Source organism: Electrophorus electricus, chromosome 5, assembly GCF_041902795.1.
Source record: "Electrophorus electricus isolate QZ-2024a chromosome 5, ASM4190279v1, whole genome shotgun sequence".
NCBI lineage: Eukaryota > Metazoa > Chordata > Actinopteri > Gymnotiformes > Gymnotidae > Electrophorus > Electrophorus electricus.
The window spans coordinates 19,983,724-20,004,665 of record NC_137501.1 but is presented as its reverse complement, the minus strand read 5'-3'; the positions used below and the strand labels follow the sequence as shown (position 1 = coordinate 20,004,665).

Below are 20,942 nucleotides of genomic sequence, written 5' to 3'. Positions count from 1 at the left end.
CATACAGTTCAAAATGTGCTTCAATTTGTACCTATATATGTGATTTGCATACTGGGGTAGTTTTCCAGAAGAAGAATATATCTAATTCTAGATATAGTGGTCAAGGCATTTCTAATGTTGTAACCATGGACCTGCATCACAGGCTCTCACTTCCAAATCTCACATGCTTGTCCATGTGGCAGGTGTGCACGGAGGGCCGCTTGGTTTTGGTGTTCACCTTTGATGACCTTATGAGGATCAAGACGTGGCACTTCACCATCGCGCACTATAGCGAGCTCATCCCCCGCAGTATGCTGGCTGTTCATGTGAGTCCATTGTCACTTATACAAGTTGAGTAGTATTCATGTGAGTCAAACCTCAAGTAGCGTACGATTCACACAAGTCAAGTGTTGAATATTGTACAAGTAAAAATATGGTAAAAATTAAACCCAGAGTGTAACATATCACATGAAAAGGTACTAGTTTCAGGGCAGTAAGGACTGTGTTTATGTATGTGTAAAAAAACTGTTTGCATCAACGCAGTGCTTAGAAACTTAATAATAGAATCTGTACATAATAAGAGAACCTGCACAACATGTACACATCTTTTAGACTTTGGCATCATCAATTAAATGTGAATGATGGGAAGAGTATGCTGAAATATTTGTCAGTAATTAAGAAAAGATCAATTTTGGAAAAGACGACTTTCATTTGTAGGTTAAAGTGGTGTTTTACTTGTTCTTTAGAACATGGACTATCATTATTTGTGTGTGTGTGCATATATGTATAAAAGTAAGTTTAGAAGCAGCCAGAATATAATATTGACACTAATAACATGGAATCACAAGCTTGCGGTACAACAAAATTGCTTTGTGTTATTTTTATCAATCAAGGTGAAACCTTTTAGTGCCACTGTTGGAGTGTTGCTATGGTAACATCTCCATTAATGAATTAGAGATGTATGTGGCTCGAGTAGCAAGAGAATAACAGAATAAATGGGGTTTATATATTTGTGTGTGTGTGTGTGTGTGTGTGTGTGCGCATATATGTGTGCACATGTTTGTGTTTTCCTGCCAGGCACAAGACCCTGGAGCTCTGGAGCAACTGTCCAAAAACATTAGCAGAGTGGGACTAACTAATCTTACATTGAACTACCTCAGAGTAAGACAAACACCCACCCACAAACCTCAAAACATAGTACCTTTTATATATATATATATATATATATATATATATATATATATATATATATATATATATATATATAAAAATATATATATATATATATATATATATAAATATATATATATATATATATATATATATATATATATATATATATATATATATATATATATATATATAAACACACACACACACACACACACACACACACACACATACACACACATACATATACATATACACATACATATACACATATACTATATATGTGTGTGCGTGTACCAGAACTCTAGTACAATTGTGTGTGTGCGTGTGTGCGTGCAACTGTGTGTGTGTATACAGCTGTGTATGATTCTGGAGCCGATGCAGGAGCTGATGTCGAGGCATAAAACTTACGGTTTGAGTCCTCGAGACTGCCTGAAGACCTGCCTCTTTCACCAGTGGCAAAGGATGACAACACCACCAGGTATTTCTCACGCACATACAAACACATATTTATCCTCCCATACATTCCTCCTTCTTTTTTGTCTAAACCATTTTCTGTGCTTCATATTAACCCCCCACCCCCACCCCCAACCTGTCTCAGGGGATTAGTAACAAAAACAGCATTGTGTTTCGTCATTTTATACTGCTTTCTCTCTCTTTCTTTCATTGTGTTTTTCTTTTGGGGGTAATTAATGTTTTTAAACATTACATTTACAGCAGTTTGTGTTTTATTCAATTTAAATATCTTTCAGAGTGATGATTAATATTTAAAAGTCCAGGGTACAGATCGTAAGGGGTGTTATGAAATTAACTAATGAAGCTTATGACCTTGGGTTTGTCATTTGTATGCTATTTCACTGTTTTTTTAAACATAATAACCATCTTCTGCTCAGCAACAGACATGAAAACGAAAAAGAAAAACACTGTCTCTCTCTCTTTTTCTCTCTCTCTCTCTCTCTGTGTGTTTTAGTGTTGATGTTTCAAATGTATTATGGACAGTTATTGAATTATAAGAAATAAATTCTCAGCTTTTAGTTCATATATGTTGGTTATCATGGCTGTGTGTGCTGGGAGGCTGCTTGCATGTGAATGGGATAAGGTGTTTTGAAGATTCATTGTTAACTGACTGAAAACTATTTTGGTTTATTTTAGTCGGACCATCACCCAATTTTAAGACAGAAATGTTTCAATCAAATTCCAAAAAATGTAAGTCATTCATCTACCTTCATCCAACCATCCATACCTCATTTTCTGTAATGTAATTTACCATTGGCTTATCCAGCCAGTTTCATATCTATGCACTGAGTACAATGCTGAGAACAGAATATCATTTTGTTGCCAGTGTTTATATGCGTTACACCTTTGCTTTCTGATTGACAGCAGAACCAGCTAAACCAACAACAAAGAGAAGAAGGAGGCGGAACTCAGCTGGTAGTGCATCCAATAGCAGCACAGGCAACAGCAAGAAGCGCAGTCCAGCCAACAGCTTCAGCGTGCCCACACAGGTTTGTCCACACACACACACACACACACACACACACACGTGCACACACACACAGCATGCACATACAAAATATTCACAGTAGTACTTAAAACCCTACTCATTTAAGAATGCTTGTAAGACCCACTGAACAATCTGTGTGGGTGTGTGTCTGTGTGTGCGTGTATCTGTGTCCATGTAATTGTTCTAGTAAGGGTTAGCTGTAAGAGTAGTTCATGCAAATAGTATGTGCTTGACTAATTGGTGGTAATTACACTGAAATTAATTTTGGAAATATTGGAAACATAAATTTTCTTTCTTAAAGACTGACAGTAAAAAAAAACACTAATTTAAAAACAATAATTGCTCAGATTTAGTATTATTTCAAAAAATAGATTTATACTGTTTAAGTGATAATGTTACAATGAGTGCTTACTAATTTGCTTTCATCTTGCTAATCTAATTGATATGTTTATCATTAATAGCAATTAGTTGTAATTGATTTGATGATAATTAGTACTGTCCGTCTCTGGTCCCCAGCCCAAACGTGTCGCCGGTGAAACGAGGGGTGGCGGGTGGCTGGAGGCGGAGCTTAGGTAGGTGAATGACATGTGCAGATGGTTATCACACAGCATGTGCTGTCTTAACGAGCTACTTAGCAATGCAAATGAGATTAATTATCAGACATGTTGTAGCTATGCTTTGTCTGAATGAGCTAATTAAAGAGCAAAGAGGTAGTGTCTGTAGACAAGAATGTGTTTGAGTGCATGTGTGGGTGTCTGAATGTGTGTGTATGTGTGTATTCATGTGCATATATATGAACATATTCATTTGTACACCATCCTCATCCTTTAGGTTCAATTCACTTTACAGTTTTACTTGGATATTTGTTTAGAATGTGGTATGTGCATGCATTAAAGTTAGTACAAGTTCTGTTCTTGGCTAATGTTAACAGATACTGCATTCCTTCCTGTCCCTGTCTCTTTCTTTCCCTTCATCTCTCCTCTCTCTCTCTCTCTCTCTCTCTCTCACTTTCCATATCTTACCCTGCTCCATGCCTCTGTGTCTCTCTCCTTCTATCTGGATTTTTCTTTCTTTGCCTACCTCTTTGTCTTTCTCTCCCACTTTCTTTTCCTCCCTCCCCCTCACACCATCTCTCTTTCGCTCACCCACCCCCATCTCTCCTTCCTTTCTCTTTCTCTCTTTCTCTCAATTTGTATATAGGATGTAATGGTAGTCGGGGAGCCCTCTCTGATGGGAGGGGAGTTGGGAGATGTGGACGAGCGTTTGATCACTAGGCTAGAGAACGAACAATATGACCCGGCCAGTGGTCTCCATGACGACGGTCTCCATGACTACCCCAACTCACAGGTGCTCAGCAACAGTGGATCCTGGAATGGCCAGCCCCCTGGCAACCAGGACAGCAAGCCTGATACCATGGCAACACAGCAGTTGGAGTAATCTGAACTGACAGTGGGTAGCTATGGGAACGTAACTACCGAGGGATGGGAGTGCTCATCTAGGGATGGAGAGAAGGAATTTGTGTGTGTGTGTGTGGGTGAGTGAGTGGGTGTGGAAGTGGGGGTGCGATGTGTGTTTGAGCTAAGACATGTGACATATGATGTCATCCCATAAGTAAGATTATTACAATGGCTTTAACAGTGTTTTTTCAATCTCCACCCACAGAGACAGAAAGGAGTAGAAGAAAACAATTATCATTGCACATACATTTCCATGGCTTCTAACAGTAAAGTTCAGATATCATAGAAAGCTCTATAAATAGCCTGCGATATCAACTAATTTCATACCTGAATTTTTAAGATATCTGGATAATTCATCTTAATTATGTTGTATAATCTTGGTTTTGGCTCTCAGAAATTGATAAACTGTCTTCTTTGTGGGTATTGTATATGTTTTTTTGAGCACAGCAGCAGATACTTTTTTCCTTTATTACTTCATTGTTTAATGTATAATGTAATATACCTGCAGGTATGTGTATTTACCATTTTGTGTGCATTTTCTGTAAACATTTCAATTATTCACATAAATAAAATGTTTGGTTATGACAACAGGCCAATGCCTTAGTTACTCAGTTATTTAATATTGTTTGTTTCAGTGCTGAATTAAATAAACCATTTTCAAATTAAATCAAAGAAATGGCCTGGAAATCCATTTATTTTCCAATGTTTAAATTGCAGTGATATGACGAGAAGTACCAATTATTGAACTGGTCAGATAGAGGACATAGATATGCAAGTGACATTTTTAATTTTCATTTGACTGCAGTTCTATTAATTGAACGAACATCAACGGGTTTTTTGGCGTTGGGGGCGGGGAGTGCTGGCCGTCGGTCTTAACGTTTGCACACCCTCTAGTGGACGCAATGATCCATTACACTTTGGCGCACAACCTCGACTTCGGTAAACAACAGCATATTGCCCCCAGCTGACAGTAATGACGGGTGCTGCAACGAGGACATTTTATTTCACAGTATGTACACTGAAAAGTAATTAATTCTTGTTTTAACAAAGTTTTATTACATTTTAGATGTATTACATGATACATCTTACAGGTAAAGACCATAGGCAGTCTGTTGCCTTCATCCGTCCAGTTTTCGTCAATGGTCAGTTTCAAACCGCATGATCAGACAGATATTCAGTTTCTAACCACAGGACCATTGTTGGATGGATGCGTGGAGGTGGCAAACCGTGCATATAAAACATCTGCAGCACTATCTGTGCAACACTAACATTCATGTATACATTTACGTCAGTGTCTCTGGTGTGTTGAGATGTCCAGTCAGGACTGTCGTCAAAAGCTAGCAGTGATGGACAGGATGGAGAGTGACTAACAAATTGCACATGGTTACTGGCTGTAAATGTAATTCTATACCTATGAAAGTTTTATAATTGTAGGGAAACGTTTTCATTACTCATGGGGATGGGGTATGGGGGTTGTTATCCTTTTATTAAACTTTATTAAACTTTGTCTATATTGCTATGTTTTGTTGTTTGAATCTTTCTTTATTCAATTTTATTGTTGCTATTTTGTTAAGGAAATAATGAAATAATGATATTTCATTATGAAAACTGCATTAAAGCAAAAAAAAGAAAAGAAAAAGAAAAAAAATCAACACCGAGATCGTGGGTTCGAATCCCGGGGAACACACACAGTTAGTCTATATGATGATAAATATATGTAGCTACGTCGCTTCGGTAAGGCCGGCTGTTGAATCTACATTATTACCAATCAACATTCAAATATAAGAGGAATACACTAAAAAATTAAATACACTTTTTTTCACAGGAAAAACTAACTTGACCATATTATTTCTTTTCGAAAGATTAACGCTCGATGAGTGATGACGTAGGAATGTTGTATCTGGGCTGCGGGCGAATGAGCGAAAATGGCGGATTCAGTAGCGACAGGGCTGGAAGATGAAAAAGATACTGAAAATGAAGACAAGGAGAGGGAGAAACGGCCTTTCCACAGCACCGGCAAAACAGAGAAAAGCAGCGGCACATCGGAGCTGACAGAGACGCTTGGATTTTATGAGAGAAAGGCTAAAAAGCAGGACAGCAAGCACAGTCTGTCGGGTAAGTGCGGTGTGCTGGCTAACTCGCTATCTTAACATACATGTATTAGGCTGTCAAGTAACCTCCGCCAGCTGGTCTTGTTTGGCTGGTATAGGGTGGCTTGACAGCTTGCAGTACTACTGTGCTCCAGTCTTGAGCAATTACTGGCTAAATTGCTTAAGTGATGTTGACCTTGGAATGTCAGCCGTTTCTTAGTACTTATCACGCGGTTGTTGTAAAGATGCATAGCTCCTAAATATCAATGTAGCGGTAGCAGACATTTGGATGTAGTTTATCTTTACAGAAAGTATCAACAAACCACACTTAACAAGCTAACGCTAGCTAGGTACCTTATATAACTAACGTTACCTAGATAGTTAGCCAATGTTATGCAACTTGCTGGGAAGATAAATGTAGTATTTAATCTTGTATAATAGAAGAAGTACTCTAATTTGGCTTGAAATCCGTTGCTATATGTACTTTTGTGGACTGTTAGCTAGCTAGGTTTAACTAATTAGCTAGGTAGCTAGCGACATCATTAGCTAACTTGGCCAGGCAACTTTGGATAACTTAGCTCGCTAAGCTACAGTAGTCGATGCATCTTTAAATTGATAACATTCACTGGCTTGTTTAGACTGTGCACATAATGCAGTTGGTTGAAAAAAAAATCGACGTAATGAAATATATGATATGATAAGTAACCGTTCACTGCGGAGATATTAAGTTTTATGGATGGGTGAAGGATTACTTCTCAGGTCGTTTGAAGGGTCTGGCTGTGAATAAAGCTATACCACAGTGTTTTGCGTAAAATTACTTGTGCTGTCATGGTAATCTGCGCTGCGGGCTCTGTGAATTAAAGATGTATTAGTCGATTTTCGCCTTCGTCTTATTGTCTTTTTCACGTCGAGAGCTCCGTAAAGCAATGCTCTGGGTGAACCACCTTCAGAGAAATACATGTAATACTGTTCAACTGCAACAAACTCCCTTGGATCTAGCGAAAGATGTTAACTAACGGTCACGTTAGTGCCTCATAAATTCATGAGAGCTCATTCCAAATTTTGGATTATCACAGTGGCAATTGGTTATGATAAGTACTTTACGGGTTTCTTAAATCTTGACTATTGCACCTTTTAAAACTGTCTTACAGGGCCGGTTTTCCAGACACTGATGCACCATATTCCTTCATGTAATGTTCTTTTCGTATTAGAAAAAACACACCTACTCCAGGGGTGTAACAAAACTAATCCTAAACTAGATAGTCTTTTTAACCTGGATTTCCGAGGCTGTTTTCCAATAAAACGTTTTAAATTGCACTCTAAATAACTCATCACGTGGGTTATTCACAAACAAATTTAAGTACAACTATACTAACAGTCTCCAGGAACTGCTTCACTTCAGTACATTTTATGTGGACAAAAAAAAGGAGTTGGTGACAGGCTTTACTTATTTGTGCACAAAGTTAAAATGTTTTGTGAAAGTATGATGTTGTGGAACACAAGCATGAAGCTAAATCACATTTCTGAGTCCTGTTGCTTCCCTATCCAGCTAGCTACAAGCAGATCTAACTCAGTCATATTCCCAACTATTAGCAGTGTTTGTGCATCATAAACTACTTAATCATTGGGAACCTCATTTCACCTTTTTGCTTTTTTAGTTCAGACTAAACAACAAGAAAATATGCCACGAGGTATCCAATTAACAAAACACTCCAAAGGAACTGGCAGCTGTCAAATCCATTTCAGCCGGAGTCAGATGTGTTCGAATGCAGGCGCAGTAAACGAACCGTCTCTCTTTGCGTGCAACTGTGTAGGAGAGTATGCAAATGAGCGAGACGGTGAGTGTGCTGGAACACATCTTACCCACTGTTCGTGCGTGCCGTTGGCCCTCCCCCTCTGCGAGTGCATGCTGAAATGGAGTGAGCAAGTGCTTTCACTGCTGGCCATGTGTCTGACTGAATAAGCAGTAAAGCACGAATAAGTCAGACCAGGTACTATAGACCTACTTTTCCACCTCGTTGTGAACGCTTTAAAGCTCAGGCATCAAGCAGGAACAACGGATTATTATTATTTATTTATTTTTTGGTGCTCTTGCAGAGTACATTGCGCTATAATTTTTTTGTTTTGTTTTGTGCGTTTTATAAGGCAGTTGCTTTGTTTTAATGAGGGCTGAATGTTGTGATGGGTATTTCTGTTGTACAGCTGTTTAAAATTTGGGGTTGTCCACTGCTGTCCATCCTAAGATTCGATTAATTCGCGATTTTTAAAAAAGTTTTTTTTTTTAGGAAGCCTTTCATTGCATCAAATCTCAGCTTTAATCAGAATTCAAATGGGTGGTGTGAACAGTGTTCCCCCCCCCTAAAGCTAAAGTGAAACCTACACCACTGTTGGAAACAATTATTTTTGTTCCAGTGCAGGTCTGCTCACTGACAGAACAGCACTCTGGTGATGGGGACACGATTCATACCACCCAACCTAACATATTACATAAGTAGTATGACCAAGAATTATTGGGGTGGACTCGTCCCCCGTCCACCCCAAAACTACGTCTATGGTTTCCAACATTCAGAAATCAAGGCTAGTGAATTGCCACCTTCAGTTTGGTACATCTCAGTGATGAAATTTTGTTTAAAACTGTAAACCTTAAATCCTTAATAAATCCTGAAAACCTTGCAACCTGCTAAATACAGAAAATGTATGTGTCATTGTGTTAGGTTTTTTTGTTAGTTTTAAATTCTTGTAAGTGTGTATTGCTGTGCTAACAATAGTCCAAATATTAAACAGAATAACTTAATTGTGCTGCCTGCTATATAGTATTTGTTTGTGGGGGTGTGTGGGGGGTGTTTGCGGGGGTGTGTGCGTGTGGGTATGTCTTTGTGCAGACCTTTCTCTGTTGCGGTTCGTTAGTGCTGAGTTGACCAGAGGATACTTTCTGGAACACAATGAAGCCAAATACACAGAGCGGAGAGAGAGAGTCTACACTTGCCTGAGAATTCCCAAAGAGCTGGAGAAGGTAGTGCAGCCAGCTAACACAACACTAGACACAAACAAACATATTGCTGTCAGAGCTCATGACAACAGCAATATTCAGGAGAAAGAAAACTGACTGTAAGTCTTGCCCTCCTCAGAAGAGCCTCATAATAAACAACTATGAATGTGAAACATTTGGCTTAGGAGTCTTGGCAGGTCTGCATAGACCTTGTCTCTCAGAGTCCCTTGGCATATGGAGACATTTTCATTAGAATTGACAAGAACTTTATAATTTTAAAAAATGACATTTTGAATGTAAATCATACTCTATATTGTTGCCTGCCTTTTAAAGTAGGAATTCTCAAACTTCTGACTGGTGGTTATACAACCTGGTCATGCAATGGAGGAAAATGAGTAGAACACTTGAGCTCTCCTCAGACTACTGATACGCCGATGTAGCTACTGATCAGTGCCATTCATGCAAATTCCCAGTACAAAATCTCAACTATAGGCTAATTCCAGTCTCACAATACTGACTTTTCTGTTCCAATTACTGGGTACAGGTAGCACATGTATAGGGCTCTGATGAAATGTGTTATAATGTGAACCTGCTGTTGAGATGTCCCATCTCAGTGTTCTGAGATGAAATGTTACTGTGCCTTGTACATGTTACTGATACCTGTAGAATGTTAAAGTTGGTACCAGGGTCAGAACCGATGCTGTGGCAATAGCATAACATATCATACTCTGCTGTCGAACTCCACATCATATCATGATGAGTGTTATATCTTGAAGGACATCTAGATACCTGGTCCTGAAAAATGCTACACGCATTGGACATATCATACATGATGTTGAAGTGCTTTACACAAAGCATGGTCAGACAGAATTCAGGACGTAAAGCATTATTATTATTATTATTATCATTATCATTAGTATTATTATTTTAGCACCTCGGGAAGATTATTTTTGCAAAATAAAAGAAAAAAAGAAAACAATAAAGTACTGCCAGATATAGTGCAACACCAACTATAAGCATGAAAACTATGTAGTTCAGTTATACATGCTGATATATTCCTATATTTGTCTATATGGCTTGAAATGTTTTCTTGCTTCTTAGTTACTTTTATTTATACCAAAGATTTTTTCACTTATCCTTTTTCTTTGTGTGTTTGTGTGTTGTGTAGCTGATGCTCTTTGGGTTTTTCCTATGTCTGGATGCATTCCTCTATGTGTTCACCCTATTACCCCTCCGAGTGCTTTTGGCACTAATCAGACTTCTCACGCTGCCCTGCTGCAGACTCAGGTAAAACACACATGCATGCACACATAAATACACACACACACACACACACACCTTTTAAATAGTGCATACATGCACACACACCCACCCCCCTATACTTAATGTGAACAGACACACATACATAAAAGGGATTCTCTTCCAAAATTCCATTTTAATGTTCATTCCATGGGACATATTTGGACATATCAAAACAGTATAATTCACATTAATGTAGCAACCTATTCTTCCCTCTGCCACTCTTTCATGTATGAATAAGCATGATGGGTGTGGTCAAGTAGGAAGTTCAAAAGTGTCCTCAGCCCATTTTTTGTCCATTTTATTTTGGTTAAATTTGACCAAATCCCTAATTTCTGTTTACCTTTCGAATGTTTATCTTGTTCTAGTGTCTCGGGTCACCACGATGTTGCGTTTAATTCATATTTGTTCAACACCAACATTATCATTTACTTCAGCCTTAAAGGTTGGACCTGCATTACTGCAGGAGGGACAGCATACCGAAAGTCCATCTGGAGTCCCATTGTGGTGCTGTTCTCACACATTCTGCAGATCTGTTCCATTGAAATGAAAATATTTATTTATATTTATTCCTCCTGTGTTATGTAGAACCCATATTCACATTCCCCAAATGGAAGGCATTGTGAAGTGTGTGTGTGTGTGTGTGTGTGTGTGTGTGTGTGTGTGTGTGTGTGTGTGTGTGTGTGTGTGTGTGTGTGTGTGTGTGTGTGTGTGTGTGTGTGTGTGTGTGTGTGTGTGTGTGTGTGTGTGTGTGTGTGTGTGTGTGTGTGTGTATACACCCTTCATGCACACGCTGGCCATGAGACATTTTGCCGAGTGTTCCTCTGGTAGGCAGTAGGCAGTGACGTACGTTGCAGCAGTAGCTCCCCATGGCCAAACTCCGTCAAAATGTGAACTCACCGTCTATTTCTCTACCTGCAGGGCTAGTATATGCCCCTACTGCAAAAAGAGAAGGTATGCAGAAGCACACCATAGCACTGGTATGAATGCAGTCACTTTACATACTCACAGAGCACAGACAGACACACGCTCACGGACACAAACATGCATGAAGGCAGGCATACAGTGGCTGAGCTCTCTAATCTCGCACTGTTGTGGTTTTGGTCTTGCTCAGGTTTCGGAGTTTGTCTCTTTTTTCCACTTTTCTGAATGAGGTGTTTATTCAAAATGTTTCCATGTTCAGCCAGTAGATGACAGTGCTACGTTGCATTTTGAGTGCAGAGCTGCAAGTCTTTTCAGATCTAACCCATAGAAAAGAATCACACAAATGGGTTACTTTATATAGTGTGTTTTAGTAACGTTAAGGTAATAAGAGGGTTGTGTAATCATATTAACTCTTATTTTATGTTCTGTGGGGGTGTCCTTAAATTAAGGTTTTATCTTTCTTTCATCTGTAAGCCTGTATAAATGTTTATACATTTTAATCACAATTGCTTTAATTTAATACTTGGTTAATGCCAGCAATAGTTATTAAAGTGTGCTGCATGATGGTGTGTGTATTATAACTCCTTCACATCACTAACAGGTTGTGTGTGTATGTGTGCATAGATTCATTGATGCCTGTTTTATTTCCACAGAATTAGGCTTATGGATCAATAAAAAGCGTTACAGTTTAACAGTTTTTTAGAAAAACATAAGTATTGTGTGCGTGCGTGCATGCGTGTGTAGTGGATCTCGCCTCCTGCAGCCTGCTCAGGTGTGTGACGTGCTGAAGGGATTTATCATGGTGCTGTGTTACTCCATGATGCACTACGTGGACTACTCTATGATGTACCATCTGATCAGGGGACAGTCAGTGATCAAGCTGTACATCATCTACAACATGCTGGAGGTACTACAGCGCTGCTCCCATGCATACAAAGTCCTAAATGCTTATATTGGGGTTTTTTATACATTGATCTGAATTATATTTTTCTGTCTTCAATTAAAAAAAAAAATTAACCTGAAGTGGAAAACAATATGCACACATCCCAAGTATCAAACTGGATTTAATGGACTCTTAATGGTCCAACAGATTAGGCTGCTCTGGTCACCTTTTGAAGTTTTGTCATAAGCCTGAATACATGCAAAGATCCTACATGCTCATTTGTTTTATGGAACAGGTAATGTTTGTGTACACTAAAGTAAAGACCCATCTCTCAGATAAACCAGTTACCCCTGCCAAGTCTTGAACTTGGAGATTTCACCCAGAAATCTGTGTAAGGCTGCACATAAGTTACAAAGGGTTTCGGAAAACGCGTGTAAATTTAAGAATGTTCTTAAGTACAAGATTAGGTACGAACGTTTTGGGAAACCCACCTCTACCATAAACTCCTAATATAACCTTAATTTAACACACTTGAGCCCACTGGTATTTTATCTTGCATTTTTTTCCTTCCCTCCCTCCTCTCCCTGTCTCTGTTTTTCAGATGGCAGACCGCTTGTTCTCGTCCTTTGGGCAGGACATCCTGGATGCCCTATACTGGACAGCCACTGAGCCCAAGGAAAGGAAACGTGCTCACATAGGCGTGATACCGCACTTCCTCATGGCCGTCCTCTATGTCTGTATCCTTTAGTATGAATATATCTGTATGTTTTGGTTAAAATCAGACAAACTATGGCTGAGTTTCCATGATATGGCTAAGGGAAGTCATACTGGTATCCATTGGATTAATGTGCTTCATCCATAAATGGTGAGAGTGTCTGTCTTTTTTTTCTTTTTTTCTTTTTTTCTTTTCTTTTCTTTTCAATAATTATTTATTTTCAGACTTTACTTATTACAAGATGTGATTTGATGTGATTGACAATCCTAGGACTAGCTGAATAAGTGCTAATTTTATACAATTGATTAATGTGAACAAACTACATTTTTGAAAAGCACTTGTAATTGCAAAATTGTTTGGACTCCTCCAAAGAATCATTGAAATCCAAGTTTGTATTGCCAAGTGAAACTATGTAAGAGATGTACAGTGCCCCCCAGTGGCCAATTCCCTTGAAACTTGACTATGTCTTAGTGTATACATGACCATACCATTCAAGTGGATTGACCAATGCTAAGCCTGTGAAATGTTTACTGAAAGCTAATTGACCAATGCCATCTGCAATTTTGGACATGCCATTTAGTATCCCTGTTGTAGGTCCTATTCCATACATGCATATAAATGCTATGTACCAAGTTTCACATTAATTGGGTGTTTCAATTAATCTTGATGTGTGGGACAGTTTCTTGCTTGTTATAGCATCCCCTAATAAGGTGCGCCAAAATGTTTAACTTGCCCCATACCCGCTTGGGGTACATTTCTGTGAATTCTGGTGACATTGCATTGGAGCTTTCATGAGTTAGAACTGTAAGTTTTTGCTGTGGAATCTCAGCCCCTTGATTTTTTTGCCATGTGGAAACTACACAGTTTCGAAATTTCCAGATTTTTGCGATAATTATTAAACATCTGACTCTTGTGAATGTCTGGATACCAAATTTGTGTAGGTTTGGTGAAAACCCTAGTTTTTGCACTCAAATGTATGTGTGATTTTGCATATTATGCAAATTATCTCAAAATCTAAGTGTGGCTCTTATGGGTTCTTGAGGCTTTTTTTGTAGACTGAAAGACTAGTAACTACTGGAAAAAAGAATTTTGTCTGTATAACATACGGTGTAGGTGTTACGGGCTGGAATGCATTTGAGTGCACTGTAGCGCCACCTGTAGGCATCTTGCGCCTGAAGATGGAATGGGATGCATGTTTTCCTGACCATGAGCTGTAGTTCTTCATGCCATTCTGATTATGGTTCAGGCCACTACCCTGAACGTGGCGTTCAACTCCCACAATAAATCTCTGCTCACCATCATGATGTCCAACAATGTGAGTACACACACTATATCTCCAACAGTCTCAGAAGGGTGTATTTTGAGTTCTTGGTTCAAAATATATTTATTTGTATTGCCCTTTATGTAATGAAAACTGAATCTGTTTTCTCACAGTGATGAACTTTCACACCTCTCACATGTTCACTTAGTCAGAACTGAAATAATTCTCTTATGGTTTGTATGAATTTTATGTAAAATATCACATTTCTGCTTCCTTTCTCTGTAGTTTGTTGAGATCAAAGGCAGTGTGTTTAAGAAGTTTGAAAAGAATAACCTCTTTCAAATGTCCAACAGTGGTAAGCCACAGAGTACCATCAGTTTAGCCAGTCCAAATCAGCCAATCTTCATGGGCACTACTGAAACTGGCCTTTTCTGTGCTTCTCTTATTTCAGATATCAAAGAAAGATTCACAAACTATGTGCTCTTATTAATTGTCTGTCTCAGAAATATGGAACAGTTCTCATGGAACCCAGGTAAATCACTTTTATAACCAAACAACTCATTAATACCTGAATAAGGACCTATTTATCGTTAAATGGGCCTCTAAAAATGTGATTTTTTTTTTTTGTACAACTCTAGCCACAAATAATTGATCACCTGATGTCTTCACTGATCACATTTCTTAATGATGGTCTACATCTGATGCTATTTTGGTTATTCTCTGCATGTAGTATTTGATGGTTATTGGTTTCAGATCATCTGTGGGCATTGCCATTATTGTTGGTTATTGTTTATTGATGGTTATTGATTATTGGTGGTTATTGGTTTCAGATCATCTGTGGGTGTTGTGTCCTGATGTGTGTATGGTCATTGCCTCTGAGATCGCTGTGGATGTGGTGAAGCACGCCTTCATCACCAAATTTAATGATATCCCAGCAGATGTGAGTACAGCTTGTATAGATATGGATATTAAGATGTGACAATGAAGCACATTGTGGTAATGTTGGTCTGCCATTTATCAAATGGTTTTCCATCAATTACAGTCACAATAATTTAATTTTAATAAAATGTCTAACCAGTTGCCACTGGTTCAGGGGAAAGGTTTACCACATAGTTAGCTCACTTTGTCTGGTGTCTCTGTTGCCAGTGAATTATTGTACCGCTGCAAATTATTGAAAGCATAAGTACAATAAAGGAACTAAGTTACTAGCTGTGCAGCCTTGTGGGGAAACCCAACCAATTTCAGTAGTAATTTACTGTAAAACACCTGGCAGCCCCAAAAAGCGTCTAAAGTGCAGTAAAAAAAAAAAGAGATGGCTGAAAGAGGAAGAAACATGATAATCATCACCCAGTCCTATTATACTAGACAAAACTAGCATAAACACGGCTCCTGCTTCTTTTGTATCTTTTGACACTGAAGCGGAACCTTCAGTGGGGACATATTTCCTTGGGGACAGGTTTAGAATGTGATACAGCTCTTAGCTTTCAAGATGACCTAATAATTCCAGTAACTGGACAGGAATTAACAGTAAAAGAGTCCAGGCAATTGGAAGCTCTGCCTCTTTCAGTTTCCTTCATCTATAGCTTCCTTTTAGATTTGCTTAATCAATATTTACTGTTTATCTATGACTGTAATCACATTTGAATATAAAATGCTCAGTGTTACTTGACCTGCTAATCAGTCATTGTTAACATTTTGAAGTGCATCTCGTAGGACATTTAGGAGAACCTTATTAGTTTAATATATTTTTGCTGTACTGCAGAGTTGGTATGTAATTATACAGATTGTATTCTTTTTTTATATTTATTTTATACATTTATTTACTTCATTATTTACCCAATTATCATAGCAAGGGATGATAAGGAAATAACAGGAAGGAAAGAGAGTAAGTGTGAATAAGAGTCATGAGGAAAGTAAGATGCTGTTACTGAAAGGGATTTGAGTCAGATATGTGTTCTGACTTAGTGTCTTGGTTTAGTCTAGTCAGGAAGATTAGTGTCACAGTGCGCATACACACACACACTTTGCTTCTACATTTCAGTCTTTGTTCTAGTTTCTCACATTTTCTGTGTTTCCCCTTATTCCCAGAAGTAACAGGGAATTGTAAAGAAAGCCCACTATGACAAATAATGAGATGGAGAAGAAAAAGGAAAAAAACACAAATGACCAAATTCTTTAACAGCTCCGATTGATTTAGTGTTACCCACTGCTAAGCAATTTGGTCTTTAGTTGAAGTTAAGGGTGAGGTTGGAATCAGGCATTAGGCCAGAGTAAACTAGGGTTAGGCACATGTGATTTAAAAAGGCAAATTAAGCACTGATTTAGGTTCTCACAAATACAGTAATGTATCTGAATGTGTGTTAGTTAAATCCCATGCTTTTCCTGTACAACAGTGAAACCATTCCCCTGCACATTTATAATTGTTGACCATGCCAACAACTGATGCATGTATATATGTATATATGTATGTGTGTGTGTGTGTGTGTGTGTGTAGGTCTACGGAGAATACAGAGCAAGCTTGGCCTTTGATCTTGTCAGCAGCAGGCAGAAAAATGTGAGCCATTTTCAGCAGATACTTTTGGTTTGACCAGGAACGAAACATAAAGCTGCTTAACAGTTAAAGGCTCTAATTTCATGGCTGGTGCACTAAAACCACCTAGCTTCATAGGGCACACACATTTACCGCAGAAATAAATTTGTGTGCATTGGTGCCACAGGGGATGACGCATTTAAAATCCACCAATGCAACGCTATTTTTGAACAGATTTTGACTTGGAGTATTTGCGTTACTGCCTCCTCATACCTGCTCTTAGCCAAATAAGTGAACCATGATATTTTCATCACTTCTAGCATGCACATAATGATATGTCCAGTTTCTTACAATGGGATTTTGACCACAAACATCAACCCACTAAAATGTATCTCTAAACTATACATTACACATTTAATTAAGGAAAAACAAATCTATTGTGACAATTAAATGTGAAAGACAGTTGGCATGTTATTACTTATAGAAAAATATATCTTAAATAATTTGTCACAGTTATGTAAATAGTAATTTTATGCTCATCATAGTGAACAACAACAATGCCATATATTTTCGTATCTGTCATGACTCTGCTTCCCAGACAAGTGTTTCCTCACCTGTGAAATTTTTTTGTGCTGCCATGAAAATAGCAAGCATTTCTGCCATGCCCATACATGCCTGCCACATGGTTTTATGCCTTATTTCTGCCACACCCATACGTTACTGCCCCATGGTCTTATGCCTTATTTCTACATTTGCGCTGTGTCCACGAAAATAGAGCCCAAATAGTTTAGCATTCATGCTAAGCATACTAAGCACTATATTTTCATTCTGTGCATCTGGTGTACTATGAATGCTATTTATTGTGCTTGTGAAGAACGTTTTGCAGTGGTGTGTGGTGTTATTTGTTCTTAAACAGATGTTTTTTGTTTGTTTCTTCTGGGGGGGGGGGACAGGCGTATACAGACTACAGTGACAGCGTATCGAGAAGAATGGGTTTCATTCCTCTTCCCCTTGCTTTACTGGTAATCTCTTATTTAAAGATCACTCTGTTAACTGCTTTTAATCTGTTAACTGTTTCTAACCCATCACAGTTTACTATTCATCTGATAAATTAAACATTTTCCTCTTAAATTTCATACTCATAGGTTGTCATATATGTATCATATATTCAAGTACATAGCCAGTGTTTTTCAGCAGACATGCACTCTTGTGTAGCGACACAATTATAACACAGTGAGTCATCGTTATAAACCTGCAGTCTTTTCTTGAAAGCTCATTCGGGTGGTGACTAGCTCAGTGAAGATCCAGGGTGCCCTCTCCTTCATCTGTGTTATACTGTTTTATCTTGGGTAAGTGTGTGTGTGTGTGTGTGTGTGTGGGCATGCGCACGCTTAGTTTGTGCTAGTGTTTGTCTCTGCAAACACTTTTTCTACCTTACAGACATTTACAGCAAGACTCTGCATAGGAACTTTGCTAAAAAGCAAAATGACCTTTGGTCTCAGAAAAGTACTATATAAGTAAAATGCATGATGGTTACTCTTTGCGTGTGTGTGTGTGTGTGCGCGTGTGTCTGTGTGCGTGCGCGTGTGTGCAGTATGATCACATTAAAGGTCTTGAACAGTATAGTGCTGTTGGGGAAGTCATGTGTTTATGTAAAAGAAGCAAACATGGAGGAAAAACTGTTCCAGTCTCCCCCCTCCACTGTTCCAAGCAGAGAATCCAGTAGAGCTCACCGTTCAAAACACACACATGAACCAGCTGGTAAGATAAGATACATGCATGCGCACACATACATGGCTACGCACTGTTCCAACCTCGAAAACCAATTTATGATTAGAATGCCAGTCTCGCAAGGTTTTATCATTTCACAAACTTTCAATCCAGCAATTACATCATGATTTACATGATTTACATTTACGGCATTTAGCAGATGACACAAAGCACTCCTTGGTGTCACAGTGAGTGAAGCTGCCAAGTGCTTCAGTTGACTAACTAGTTTTTAGCTTGATAAAAGAAGCTTGATCAACACAAGCCTGTTCCCTGTTGGACCAAATACGGTACATGGAGAGGAATAAGCATGGAAGTTATGCAATGAGATTGAAAACTGACAAGTGTCTGCTAGCTCTGGCCATGTTAGCATTGCATGTACATCAAGACAGTCCATTAGTGCATGTAATCATTTATGTAATCTGTGTCAAAATAAAATTGCAACACCTTTGTTTTAAGACATAACAATGCTTCTTGCTTAGCTTAACGATGTGCTGTGTCATTGGCGATTGGATAACACGATCTGCTGAGGTTGGACCAGATTTGGTCCAACTTGACATCCGTGTTTGACCTGCCTAGTTGTAGGGTACTCTCAACAGACACTTGTCTCACTCACTGGCTAATCTACAAGTTTTTAAAAGAGTTTGCAGTGGACGTATGTTGGACAGGCAGAACACTGAAATGTGCACACTGGGCCTACTCTAGCAAGACTGGCAAACACCAGCCTTTAATTTATTTGAAGAACTGGTGGCTTATCATTTGGGAGATTAACTTACTCACGTGTACTGAACTAAAGTAATGATTTAATGTGATGAAATTTAGGTTTGTCTAATGTATCAAACAAGGCATTTTTGGCCTCTATACACGGGTTGCTTTAATGTTGCTAGCATTATTGATGACTGCCTGTTTACTGTTTACAAGTCCCATCTATCTGGATTTACCCTTATGTCTGTCTCCACACTTTGTTCTCCTATGGAATATGAAATATTGTTTCTGGATTCATTTTGATACACTGTTTAGGATATTATAACTAATGGGTCACTGATTCCTTCAGCATATGACTGAATTACATGTTCATTATTTCATGTTCAGTGAAGGCTCAATCAGTTTATCTTGGACGATGTAGTACAGATGTATGGATGCATTTTTCTAGATTGTTGTGCTCAAAATCTGTAAGAAATTATATAAATTCATAAGTGATTCAACTTTCATGTTGCATTTGGGTTGTCCTCACTTCTAGGTGAGTCAGTGGAGGAGGGCATGTTGGCATCAATCATCAGTCAGCCCACCCACCAGCCTGAATGCACTGCCTCCAAGCTTCCAACCAGTGAATCAGATCAGTTCCTTACTACGCCCGATGAGTCTGAGGAGAAGGTTCTTATTCAGGATGGAACAGAACTTATACATAGAGCTCCCAAGAAAGACCTGCTGGAAATCGATCGCTTTACTATCTGTGGGAACCGAATTGACTGATGTAGTAGTGGTGCACTTGAACTCGGACAGTGACGAAGGCTGGGCAGGTGGCTGTGGACTGAAATACCCCCTCCTGTGGACCAGCTTGACTGCTTGTTGTTTGACCCAGTGCTTACAAGATGCAGGGTTACAAGAAACAGTGGGATATTTATTTAAAAGTACACCTAATTTATTTAAGTTTCATACTGAAAAACACCCAGACAACCCCACCCTCACCCTTATTTACTCTCACAACCTTGCCTTCCCTTCTGTGATCCAGACATGGATAATATTGGCCTTTCTTGGACTTATGGACATGGGGAGATGGGCGTCTTGTTGGGTGGTTGCTATGGTGTCCAGTTAAAGTTAGAGAGAGGGAGAAAGGGGACATTTCAAGTAAAAAGACCAAACAAACAACTTTGTGTTGCTGACACACAAATGCTGACATGAAGAATTTAACTACAGTCAGTAATGACTTAGGCCAAGGTCAGTTTAACTTATTTCAAATAATTTTTTTCTATGTAGAACTGCATTTTCCTAAAACTCTGTACCCTCTACACCCATTTTTCTTTCAATTCCACTTTGTTGCTGTTATTTTTTCCAAGACACATTGTCTTGCCGAAGGACAAGTGAGTAGGCTGTGTAATATATCAAGTAAATCAGGTCAGCTCTTCATCTCTGCATCTTTAAAAGTTACTTAGAATTTTAGTTATATTTAAGAAAAGCTTACTGCACAGCAGAGAACAGCCTACAGTGAATCACCAGGGTAACAAAAAGAATTAGCTGTGGTTTTATGTTCTTTTTTTTTTTTACCGTAAAGATGATGTAATAATTGAGGTTTTTTATCAGGTGTTGATGTTTTTCATCCTCTACCTTATTCAAACTTGTGTCCTGTCATTTGTAAGGGTATACTGCAACCTCA

The 20,942-nt window shown here is 38.6% G+C and overlaps 2 protein-coding genes across 6 annotated transcripts in view; both read left to right on the top strand.

The window, feature by feature from the left end:
• ldb2b (LIM domain binding 2b) overlaps positions 1 to 4,776 on the top strand; it is a 9,486-nt gene extending 4,710 nt beyond the window's left edge. The window contains exons 4-10 of one of the 2 annotated variants that reach the window (XM_027026480.3): positions 183 to 305; positions 1,057 to 1,140; positions 1,507 to 1,630; positions 2,302 to 2,355; positions 2,530 to 2,654; positions 3,170 to 3,225; positions 3,854 to 3,991. In XM_027026480.3, coding sequence (XP_026882281.1) covers positions 183 to 305; positions 1,057 to 1,140; positions 1,507 to 1,630; positions 2,302 to 2,355; positions 2,530 to 2,654; positions 3,170 to 3,225; positions 3,854 to 3,860 — 573 coding nt within the window. In that variant the 3' untranslated portion in view covers positions 3,861 to 3,991. Of the gene's footprint in view, positions 1 to 182; positions 306 to 1,056; positions 1,141 to 1,506; positions 1,631 to 2,301; positions 2,356 to 2,529; positions 2,655 to 3,169; positions 3,226 to 3,853 lie in introns of both variants that reach the window. The other variant, XM_027026479.3, reaches the window with a different exon arrangement.
• Positions 4,777 to 5,983: 1,207 nt separating this feature from the next.
• tapt1b (transmembrane anterior posterior transformation 1b) lies at positions 5,984 to 20,696 on the top strand. 4 transcript variants are annotated; one of them, XM_027026477.3, is made up of 15 exons: positions 5,984 to 6,225; positions 9,083 to 9,213; positions 10,358 to 10,476; positions 11,410 to 11,442; positions 12,157 to 12,319; positions 12,897 to 13,032; positions 14,228 to 14,325; positions 14,557 to 14,626; positions 14,723 to 14,803; positions 15,102 to 15,211; positions 16,766 to 16,825; positions 17,755 to 17,823; positions 18,074 to 18,150; positions 18,396 to 18,562; positions 19,809 to 20,696. In XM_027026477.3, the coding sequence occupies exons 1-15, from the start codon at positions 6,036 to 6,038 to the stop codon at positions 20,039 to 20,041; spliced, it is 1,737 nt and encodes a 578-aa protein (XP_026882278.2). In that variant the 5' UTR covers positions 5,984 to 6,035; the 3' UTR covers positions 20,042 to 20,696. The 4 variants fall into 4 exon arrangements, with proteins under 4 accessions (XP_026882278.2, XP_026882279.2, XP_081570500.1 ...); XM_027026478.3 differs by lacking the exon at positions 11,410 to 11,442 and having other exon boundaries at positions 5,986 to 6,225; XM_081714374.1 differs by lacking the exon at positions 9,083 to 9,213 and having other exon boundaries at positions 6,049 to 6,225.
• Positions 20,697 to 20,942: the final 246 nt, after the last annotated feature.

Excerpts from the sequence above, each read along its gene's own strand:
- tapt1b (XM_027026477.3), top strand. The coding sequence starts at position 6,036 with ATGGCGGATTCAGTAGCGACAGGGCTGGAAGATGAAAAAGATACTGAA. Across the intron at positions 12,320-12,896 it reads TCATCTACAACATGCTGGAG|ATGGCAGACCGCTTGTTCTC; the intron begins GTACTACAGCGC and ends TCTGTTTTTCAG. Across the intron at positions 15,212-16,765 it reads TTAATGATATCCCAGCAGAT|GTCTACGGAGAATACAGAGC; the intron begins GTGAGTACAGCT and ends GTGTGTGTGTAG.